Source organism: Phragmites australis, chromosome 10 (assembly GCF_958298935.1).
Source record: "Phragmites australis chromosome 10, lpPhrAust1.1, whole genome shotgun sequence".
NCBI classification, from domain to species: Eukaryota; Viridiplantae; Streptophyta; class Magnoliopsida; order Poales; family Poaceae; genus Phragmites; species Phragmites australis.
The window spans coordinates 20,915,078-20,926,406 of NC_084930.1; the positions used below are offsets into that span (position 1 = coordinate 20,915,078).

At 42.4% G+C, this 11,329-nt stretch overlaps 1 protein-coding gene across 1 annotated transcript; it reads left to right on the forward strand.

Annotated features, from left to right (window-relative positions):
• The first annotated feature begins 1,991 nt into the window (after window positions 1-1,991).
• On the forward strand, window positions 1,992-6,767 carry LOC133930311 (formate dehydrogenase, mitochondrial). The gene is made up of 6 exons (XM_062376944.1): window positions 1,992-2,146; window positions 2,605-2,776; window positions 4,740-5,280; window positions 5,362-5,486; window positions 5,759-5,871; window positions 6,408-6,767. The coding sequence occupies exons 1-6, from the start codon at window positions 2,087-2,089 to the stop codon at window positions 6,519-6,521; spliced, it is 1,125 nt and encodes a 374-aa protein (XP_062232928.1). The 5' UTR covers window positions 1,992-2,086; the 3' UTR covers window positions 6,522-6,767.
• Window positions 6,768-11,329: the final 4,562 nt, after the last annotated feature.

Sequence of the window (11,329 nt, forward strand, 5' to 3'; positions counted from 1 at the left end):
ACAAGATTTAATTCGAGTTTTCATTTTAATTAAAAAGTCATGATAAAAACTACACAGTTACACGTATAGATATGAAAGTACAAAAACCTTACAGCATAACCATGGCTTCAAATATCATACATGTATAAAGTACAATGCTTATTACATTTTAGCAATTTTTCAAAAACTCCCTCTCAAATAAATCCTCTCAAAAACTCCTTTTTCAAAATAGTTAAGCAAACGAGAATTCTTCCATCTAAGCAAAAGAAAGGAACTTTCAAAAAAAATTGCTCCCCTCAATAGAATAACTAATGAGATCAAGAGAGATATGAGGATATGCGTTTGAGTTATCATGGTATGTCCTTTTGAGTACAAGCATGAATCATGATAAGCATGTTCTCGATTTGAAAGGCCATGATGCAACATGATCGAACATATAGGGATATATAAATGATCATATGAACAACCACTGTGTACGACTCTTAATGCAATCCATCTCTATCACACCATAGTCCGTTCATCTCCCGGTACATCTTATGATGTGCTAATCTTCATGTGCACCACTCCCTAGCCCAAACGTTTCGCGTGACCTCCTGATCATTATGACCTCAGTTCCTCTTTGAACCTACTCTCGATCATATCACTGACCATGTCCACCCTTAAGATAACACCTGCTCATGAACAAAACCAATACACAATAACGAGCACAAGTTTAATAAACTTTACTCATATCAATCCGCACAACACCACTCATATGAGTATGTTACATATAAAAAATACACAAAATATCACTATGCTACCACAGGCATCATCATCACATGCACATCTATAATTATATTACCACGAGCATATCATATTATATATACTTCCTCTGGTTGCAAATGTAGGTCGTTTTAGTCTCCTCAACTATTCTTTAAATATAAATCGTTCTCGAACTTCTATGCATTTTTTCTCTTTTGTTCTCATTTTGCCCTTGTTTAATAAATACTAATACTCTCACAAATGAATGCGTTATCTTTTTCAATGCAGAATAAATGAAGGGCAATAAGGTCATTTAATCTACTTTTTTAATCCGTGTGCACAAATCTAAAACGACCTACATTTGCAATCGTAGGGAGTATCACTTTGTGTCTTTTGCCAATTTCACAACTCTAATTATGCATTTGCCAATTTCACAATTACTCTAATTATGCATTTGCCAAATTTTCAGCACATTTTTCCACAGGCAGGGGCCCACGCATAGTATGTATTGCAGCAATACTCTGTACACGTATATGTATATAGGGCAGTTCAAGAAGCATGCGTGAATGCATATCACTCTGGAGATTAATTAATTAATTAGCTAGGGCGGCCAGCTCTTTGCTTTCGCTAATACACACGTAGACATTGCAGGGAGTTGCTGACTAGGGAGCCCGATTTTTACTCAGTGGCAACTTGTTGTATGAGTATGAAAAAAAGGGATATAATAAATCTACAGTAACGCTATGTATCGCCAATTGCTTGTTCCTATCACCATATCTGGCTATACGGACTGACGTTGCTTAACCAGGGGCATTGCGAGTGGTCCAAGCCTTTTAAGACGCTCGAACGCCATTGCCACCCCAACTACCTCATCGAGGAACGGCGTGCTTCGTGCACGGCCACTGATCATCGCGGCGCCGGTTCACGCTGCTTCCTCTTCCCCTACGGCAGTGACGACGAAGCCATCACGCCGGTTCACCTTCACCCTGAGGAAGAACCAAAAAAAAAGCCTAACCCCGCGATACATGCACTTGATCTTAACAGACTCTGCCTGCATGTACCAACACAGACAGGTGGGTCCACAATAAATCTGGGCCCACTGTTATGGAGGAAAGCATTTCGGGCCGAGACGACTGCCACGATGCGCAGTCACTCTCGCGGTCTCGCCCACCCAACCGCACACGTGGACCGTGGCGGGGCGGCCCACCTTCCGTGTGACGACTGGCGGGACCCACCTGTCGGCGTCCGGGCGGAGGGCTTTATCCGTCGGGGAGGTCTCGCTCCCGTCTCTCGCTCGCACCCGTCACTCGAAGTTCCTACCTGCTCCCCCTCACTCGTAGCCTCGTAGCCTCGTAGGTGGAGGGCGATGTGGAGGGCGGCCGCGAGGCAGCTGGTCGACCGGGCGCTCGGATCCAGAGCCGCGCACGTAATCCAATCCTCCCTTCGTTTGTTCTTGCGTTCGTTTACTCGGTTTGTTCCGATTCTTGCTCCGAATTTCTTGCGTGGTTGTTTACTCTTGATGGGCTCCGAGGGGAATTTCGGCAAACGTGGGAAGTCTTCGCTTGGCAATTCTGCCGCTCCCGTTGCTTGCTTACTGGGAGGGTTTGGAGAAGCGTCAATTTCCACTCCAACACAGTAGCGCCTCTTGAGGATTTTTTTTTTGTTCCTCTTCCTTCTTTGGGACTCTTCTTCTATTTTCCAAAGAAATATTTTCTTTTTTCCCCTCGTTGTGAAGTAACTTTTTCCTGGGGTGAGATTTAACAGAAAATTTTCACCAGATTAGTTGTGTTGTCTTTGCCGTGAATTTCGGCTGCTGAAACAATCCGATCCACGAGAGATGGGACAAACTCTGAAGATTGTTCATCTTCGCTCTTTACTCTGCAGACATCTGCAGGCAGCAAGAAGATCGTCGGGGTGTTCTACAAGGCCGGCGAGTACGCCGACAAGAACCCCAACTTCGTCGGCTGCGTCGAGCGAGCCCTGGGCATCCGGGACTGGTTGGAGTCGCAGGGCCATCACTACATTGTCACCGATGACAAGGAAGGCGTCAACAGCGGTCAGTAGCCCACGGACGTTGCTATTTTCTTCTTCTCTAGTTTCTCTAAGTAGTTGGATATTATTTTTGAGTAATCTCGCTAAGCAATTTATTAAACTAATTTCACGTAACTCGGGATAAATCCTCACGTACCACTGGTAAGTGGGGGATTGAGCATGATGAACTTAGTAGTCAGACGATTGTACTTCTGAACTTAATATGAAACTTGGCTTGTTACTGAGTGGATGAAGCTAGTTAGACGGTAGTTCCATGTTGCTTGTCTTCTTTTTACCAATTAAAACTCTGCGATTTTAATCTGTTCAACCTGAAAGGGAGAAATGGAGTTCTTGATTTGGACGAGCCATTCTTTGGTATGTGATTGACAGCTGCTAAGTGGGGGATCGCATCTAGTTTAGCCCCGTTGTCCATGCTGTTTGGATATTACACTGGAATTAGTTTTAGGACTTGCATGTTGGCTTGTTGCTGTATTCGTTCAAATGCTTATGCATGCCAATTTTACATCTATGCTTCAGCCTTAACAATTATTTTGTGCTTCACTCCTTACTAAGATGAAATGCGATGATATACTACCTTTATAGCTCTGATTGCTGTTATGAGGGGCATAGGCAAGTGGCCTGGTGTTGGTGAGGTTATCTTATCTATAGGTCTGACTGTTCTTATGAGGAGAACAGGCTACTGGCCTCCCCAGTCCCCACCCACCTGGGTTTGAGTCCTAGGACCAACTAGGGTGCCCATCTCCTTCCCTAATCAATGAGAGAACTCCTATACATTTTTCTATAAAAAAAGAGGCCTTTTAGGGTACTCCTATTAGCTCTCAAGAGGTAAGAGGCCTGAGTTAATCCTAACCATTGGTTTTTACAGAGTTTGTTTTGGCTAAGGAAGCACTAGTCGGCTATTCCTGGTGGCCAGTCAAGTGTGAAAAGAAATCAATCTGGCACATGTCACTACCCGGATTTGGGAGCCGAGACGAACGTAGAAATTCAGAACACTAGGTAAACAGATGCCGAACCAGACACTTGAGCTCAGGCACCACCGGGAAGACGGCGACACCCAAACCCAAGTCCCAGGGTAGATGAGGATCTCTCCTAATAATTATTTTCTTGATCCTCTCTACGTGATGACCTCCTCATATATAGAGGAGTCCCTAACAATCTTGAACAAACTAACTACTAGGAGATATCTAGCTAACAGATAATTATTTGAATCTAACTAACAAATCAAACTAAACAAACTAATAGATAAGAATCTGTTGCTGCTATTGCCGTGGTGTTCCATGGGCCCGTGCGGCCAGCCAGCCAGCATGCATGGCACACATAAGGCATTGATACTAATAGGATTTATTGCCGTTAAGAGTCAATGAATGCATTTATGATCATGCATGGTGGACATTTCTCTTTTTGTTTTTCTTGCGAGAACATATTTACCTTTCCAATCCACATCAACAAATTGAATCCAAATATTGATTGTATTCAACTATAGATTCGACAATGAAACATGAACTAGGGTCAAATTGTTCGGTTATGATCCATTTGTTGATGAGGCAAGTAGTTGATGGATGGTCTCCTTGACTTATTTATTCATTTCAACCTAGAGAAGATTGTACAATTCAAATTTATAAATTGCAGTTGTGATACGTATGTGTTGGTATGATAAAAAAATAGTCTGTGTTCTGTCATTCTACAGTAATTCGTAATCACACAACAAACGACACATTCCAATATTTTTTTTTTGTATCTTTACATACCACATGCCTAATTAAGAAGATACAATTGCCTTGTTAATGGCCGCAAGTGATCCTGGGAGGTAATATGTCACCATGTTTAATCCTAGCCATAAATTTGTTATCAATGGATGGTCCATAGAGCTTTGAGAGTACTGTAAAATTTTCCATAAAAAAACTATTGTCACAATACTCTGGTTTTGTACTTGTTTTTAACGAAACGGTTGCTGTTCTTGTTCCCAGAACTGGAGAAGCACATTGAAGATATGCACGTCCTGATAACCACCCCATTCCACCCAGCCTATGTTACTGCAGAGAGGATAAAGAAGGCAAAGAACCTTGAGCTTCTTCTCACGGCTGGAATTGGCTCTGATCATATTGATTTGCCTGCGGCTGCTGCCGCAGGCTTAACTGTGGCAGAGGTTACTGGAAGTAACACCGTTTCTGTGGCTGAAGATGAGCTCTTGCGCATTCTGATTCTTCTCAGGAACTTCTTGCCTGGGTATCAACAGGTGGTTCAAGGCGAATGGAACGTCGCAGGCATTGCCCATAGAGCTTATGATCTTGAAGGAAAAACTGTTGGAACTGTTGGGGCCGGTCGTATTGGCAGGCTCTTGCTTCAGCGTCTTAAGCCCTTCAACTGCAACCTGCTTTACCATGACAGGCTTCAGATTGACCCAGAGCTTGAGAAAGAAATTGGGGCCAAGTTTGAAGAGGACCTAGATTCTATGCTTCCAAAGTGTGATGTGGTTGTGATCAACACACCTCTTACAGAGAAAACAAGGTTTCAGTTAATCATATACTTGTTCTTTACAAAATCTTTTAATATACAAATTTTCTCAGTTTTGGTTGCTCCTTTGTTCAGAGGCATGTTTAACAAAGAGAGGATTGCAAAGATGAAGAAAGGTGTAATTATTGTGAATAATGCTCGAGGAGCAATCATGGATACTCAGGCAGTTGCAGACGCTTGTTCCAGTGGTCACATTGCTGGTACTTACTGCCATTCATTTGTTTTGTTTAGCTTTTTACATACCAGTATTGCTAGACATATTAGCCTGATTCTTCTGATGGAGTCCATATAGTATTTTATTTTCTTAAGCTTGTCATGTTTTGCATTTTTTGGCATCAATAAGGAAACTTCAAATCGATATAACATATAGATTGCATTATTCTCCTCTTCTTCAAATAAAATATAGTAATGATATGTTCATAATTATTTCCTTCAATATGACACACCTCATTCCCATTTGGTCATTTCTCAGGATATGGTGGTGATGTGTGGTTCCCCCAACCAGCACCGAAGGACCATCCATGGCGCTACATGCCTAACCATGCCATGACCCCTCACATCTCTGGGACTACGATTGATGCACAGGTCAGCTTCCGTGTTTTCTGCAGTAACTTAGTGTAAACGAAAGTACCTAGGAGGAACTAGGTATCTGTGTTTTCTGTATTAGCTTTGTAAGGAGCATCATTCTGACATCTCATCACGCTCTAACGAGTCATGTCCTATCATTTTGAAGCTATGACTAAATTATAGATCATCCATTCAGTTATTTGAGCTGAAGAACTTAAAACTTTCAATGTGTTTGATCATGTTCTTCTGTGGCACATCAAGAAACAATGCACATCGACACCAAAAGCGAGGTTGTCAGAACTATGGCAATCAATCTTAAGGCTTTACCAGATCAAAATTATACCTGAGGACTCGAGTTAATTTATGAGATGTAACCAAAGCCATAATAATCTTAAGATTCCGGGCTAATATGCTGGCTACCCACCTTGACAACAAGTACCGTACATGTACCATAGAGCCATAGAATATTTGCACTGCTCTGTTTTCTATCAGTCTATGGTATATGTGCTTATCCATTGTCATGCATGCTGCTGGTGAATCAACAATCGCTGCAGCTGCGGTACGCCGAGGGTGTGAAGGACATGCTGGACAGGTACTTCAAGGGGGAGGACTTCCCGGTGCAGAACTACATCGTCAAGGAGGGCAAGCTCGCCAGCCAGTATCAGTAACTGCGCGCAGCGTAGGTGTATGGCATTTCAGCAGCAAGACTGAGGAAGAAACCAACCCCTTTGTTGTATGAGGGTTATCTGAGGCCTGTCGGCCACCGGAAATAAGGATGTTTTTGCTTGTATTGCACTGTGGAAATGAACAAACCTTTGTCAAATTATACTGTGCTTGGTTTCGGCTGAAACATTTGGATTGGGGCTAGCTGGTTGTTAATCCCTTCGTTTGGAAAGCAAAACTTCTTCAAACTACTTGTGTTAGAAATTTCAGTGGATGCGTGGCCAACGTCTTCTTTTATAGTAGTAGAGATTACATGCTACTACCTCTGTTAAAAAATATCCGGCGTTTTATACAAGATGTCGCTCCAGACTCAAGTAGACAGCTTTGGGGATCAGTTTCCCCAACAATGTGTTCTTTAAGTATGAAAGTATGTACCAGGTATTTTCCATGGCAAGTATCTCACATGACATGTATAAAAGTATATATCAAGTATCTCTGCTTTGGAGAAGTTGCCGGAGTCTCTGGACGCCGGAGGAGGCAGGCACGCGGTGCAAGGTCACACTGCATCCACACTAACGGGCTGGAGATGTCCATCACGCCGGAGATGGTCTGCGCAGGCGTCCCGATGGCGAGGTCAATGGAGTAATGTCACACCCCGTGGCCGCCGGTGGTGAGGACTGGGATGTGAAAAATTCGACGAGCCCCATCAGATACAATTCCCGTGGTCACACGATGAATGGCCGAGATGTAAGAGGAAATCACCGAAGACAACGAACATGAAGGGGATAAGTTTCAACTCATTTGATCATGCCTTCTCCTCTGATCCCGGCTTCCTCTTGTGTATGCAACACCGATACGGATGCAAGGATACACATTTTTTCATAAAAGCCAATACACAGATACATTTTGCTATTTTTTAATAAAAGCATTAATAAGTTACTCCTATGTCCTACTTAAATCTTAAATTTAGATATCTATTGTCACCTTCGGACACGTCCTGACTCCATGTCCCTTCTTCTTCAGCAAGTGAGCTCCCACTCTAATGTAGCTACTAAATCTAACATATGAACAATAATTGCATTTCCATCTAGTATTGCCTCCACCGGATTTAGGTCTCTCTATAATTGTGACAATCCCTCACAGTGGAGCCCTGATGTCAGTGGAGGTTGCATCAGCACCACTACTTGAAGTTGCCATTGCCATCTTCTCACCGTCGGTGCTGGGGTGAGCATGACTGCACGATGCATCAGCACCACTTAGAAGATCCGGGAGGGGGAGATGGAAGAAAGAAGAGAAGGTGCGGCCGTGTCATCTGTGCGGGAGCCGAGAGGAAAAGGGGGAGGAAAGGAACTCACTGATCGATGAGGCTCACCGACGACTCACAGTAGGCAGGTGGTGGAGAGCATCGCAACTACAAGCATGGCAGCGAGAGGGAGGGGTGCGGGTGTGCAGGAGTTGCGGCTCGGAGTGTAGGGTTATGCGCTCTTACTTGGCCGGGTTGGGCTGTAAGCAAAAAGTATCCCACAAGTATCAAAGAAGTATCCATATTTTCAATATGTATTGACCACATGTAGAGAAAATAGCCCTGTTATGCCATGTTTGTGATTTTAGTGATTAATAACAACATTGTTAATGAGACTAACATATTTGTCAAGAATATATGTTAGTAGGTCTTATGGATGCAATACATGAAGAAGCCACCATAATCAGGACAAAGTTTGATTGAATTGGATTAGCCTCACAGATGGTTTGGTGCTCTGGGTGTTGAACTCACCAGAGCATTTCTACCACAGAAGGTTGCAGCCATTGAAGATGAAGATCAAAGCACCGGATGGTCCGGTGATCAATATGTTGCACACACCGGACAATGAACAGTATAAAGAGATAGAAGGAGTTCAACACACTGAAAGGTCCGGTGTATGTGGTGTACACACCAAAGGTTTAACACCGGACTAATTTACACAGAGAAGGTAAGTGTTGAAGAACGAAGTTCAAGGCACCGGATGGTCCGATGATGGATGCTATGTACACCAGAGTATTATTTTCAGAGAGGGTTGCATTGGTTCGGTTGACTGAAGTCAATTCACCGGATAGTCCGGTGATAAAGTGATGTGCATCGGATGCTTACACCAGAGCAATTTACACAGAGAAGAAGAAAATGCTTGGATGACTAAGGATAACTCACCGGATAGACTGATGATGGAGGTGAATTATACACCAGAGTATCATGTGTTCACAGAAGCTTGAGTGAGGGTTCCAACGGTTAGCTAATGAGAGTGTATTCATTGGATGATTCGGAGTTAGTACTATTATTCTCATCGGATAATCTGGTGTTAACAACTTTTCTGAGCCATTGGGTTAATGGCTAATGTGCGGATTTAAGGCTATAAATATTCATCCACTCAGTTATTTGAGGGTGAAGAGTCCTGAGAAGTTCATACACACATGAGAAGATATCCAAGCCACCAAAGTGCTTAAAGTGGTCATTCAAGGTGATTAAGCACAACATTAGAGAGTGATTAGTGCTTATAGGCCTAGAGAGTGTATTGCTAGGCAATTGCTGCCTAGAGATTAGATCAAGGAGTGATACAAGCTTATACCTCTTGATACGCCAGTACCTTGGAGTCTTGGTGACTCGTTGGCAAGCTTGTTGGCCCTTCGACTTGGTGTGGAGTGGCGGCAAGGTGACTGTGCGGGGACGCAAAGACCCTTGCCTTTGTAGTTCAAGCTCTGAAACGATCACACCGGTAAGGGACCGGAAGAGAGGCTTATGGTGAGGCCTTACCTTAGTGGCTCATCCGGGTTAAGACCTTATCTTTGTGACTTGATGGCTTAATAATCGTGACCAGGTGCCGTCCGGGAGCATATCCTTGGTGGAGCTTCAACGTGAACTAGGGTGATATTTATGCCATCGATACCACAATATAAAAATCTTTGTACCGAGTTTTCTCTCTCTACTTTATTTACGTTTTCGCATTTACATTCTTATAATTTACCTTCCTAGATAGCTTGCAAGCTCTTTTGTTTGATAGAGTAGACACACTAGATAAACCTAAAGTACATTTAGATAGAAATTAATATAGGTTTATCTTGGGTAGTTTTTTTGAACCGAATAAATTCTAAGTGTCCTAATTCATCCCTCTATTAGGACGTCACCAATCTTTACAATTGGTATTAGAGCTTGGGCTCACATGTAGCTCTTCAATTTGTGTTAGAGCTTCACCTTTTATAAGGTTTCGTCAATTCAAGTAGCATTTGAGTCTTAGTCTCTTTGTGATCAGTTAGGCTTCACCTCTTAGTGAGTAGTGACGTTTAGGGTTAGGATGGATTCCCATAGTGCTCTATTTTTCTATGGCATAAATTTTCCACTTTGATAAATTCTAATGTCTTGTTATTTGCAAGTCCGAGGGTTGGATGTTTGGAGAGTCAATTGGATGCATTGACCAAGAGTATCCTTTTGTCATCTATATGTATTGATGCATTTAATTATGTTTATTCTCTTACTAATGCACATGATATTTAGAATAGTCTCATTAAAATACATGAAGGCACAAATGATGCGCACAATGAGAAATATTTTGTGCTTATTACTAAGCTCAATGGCATCAAGCATATCCTATGAAAGTGCTAATGATATGTATTCTCGTTTGAATATTATTGTTAATGAGATCAATGAGTTAGGTCTGACGCCAATTGAAGATGATCAAGTAGTGAGAAGAATACTTCAAGCTCTTCTTCCAAAGTACAAGTTAATAGTCTTCATCATCTACGACAACAATAATATCAAGAAGATGACTCCAAGTCAAGTGCTCCGCAAGATCACCGCCCATGATATGACAATAAACATGGGAGTGGAAGCTTCTTTCTAATCCGATATTAAGAGCCTTGCTCTCACAAGCAAGCAAGCTCCATGCCAACACATGAAGGTAAGGATGAGGAGACAAGAGTAAGAGTGAAGTTCAAAATGAAGATGATGGAGATGAAGATAAAGAGAAATATGAAGAAGATGAGCAAAGCACCTCAAGTGATGAAGTGATGGATTCCAAAGTCGTCAAGATCATCTCACAAGTGGAGAAGAACATCAAGAAGATCAATGCCAAGATTGATCACCCAATCTCTATGAATGCCTTGGTCAAAATAATTGATCACATCAAGAAGGAGAAGAAAACCAAGATCAAGAAGAGGGAGACAAAGGGGAGAGCCAAAGCACTTGCTAGCATAGTGAAGGATCGAGATACAACCTAGAGGGGGGTGAATAGGTGCTTTTTTCAATAAAAAACAGAACATCACAGCAGAAACTAATATCGGATATTCCGATCCAGATGATCAGATGTTCCGACACACACCAGAACTTCCAATATACACGATCGGAACTTCCGATTTGCTTGAATATAGAACAAAACTAAATATACGAGCAACAATGAGTTAAATTGTGCAGTTTAAGATGCAACAGGGTAATATGCTATTCAATTTGAAGTAAAACTACTAAGCATAAGGTCTAACTCAAAATATTAAACAAATTGCTCAAAAAACACAAAACATGAAAGAAATAACCAAAGAGAGGAGACATCACGAATTTGTTCCCGAAGTTTGGATCCTTAAGGGGATCCTACATCTCCGTTGAGGGGCTCAATCGCACTTGAGCCGAGTCTCTTTCAACCCTTTTTCTCGTGAGATTGCACAAAGCACTCCTCGGCTCCACTTAATATTCCTTCCTTTTCGGAGGCAGAATCTAGCCTTCACAAACTTCTCACGATGCACCACAAGTGAATTGGTGGCTCGTAAGTGACTCCTAGCCATCTAGGAGACCTCA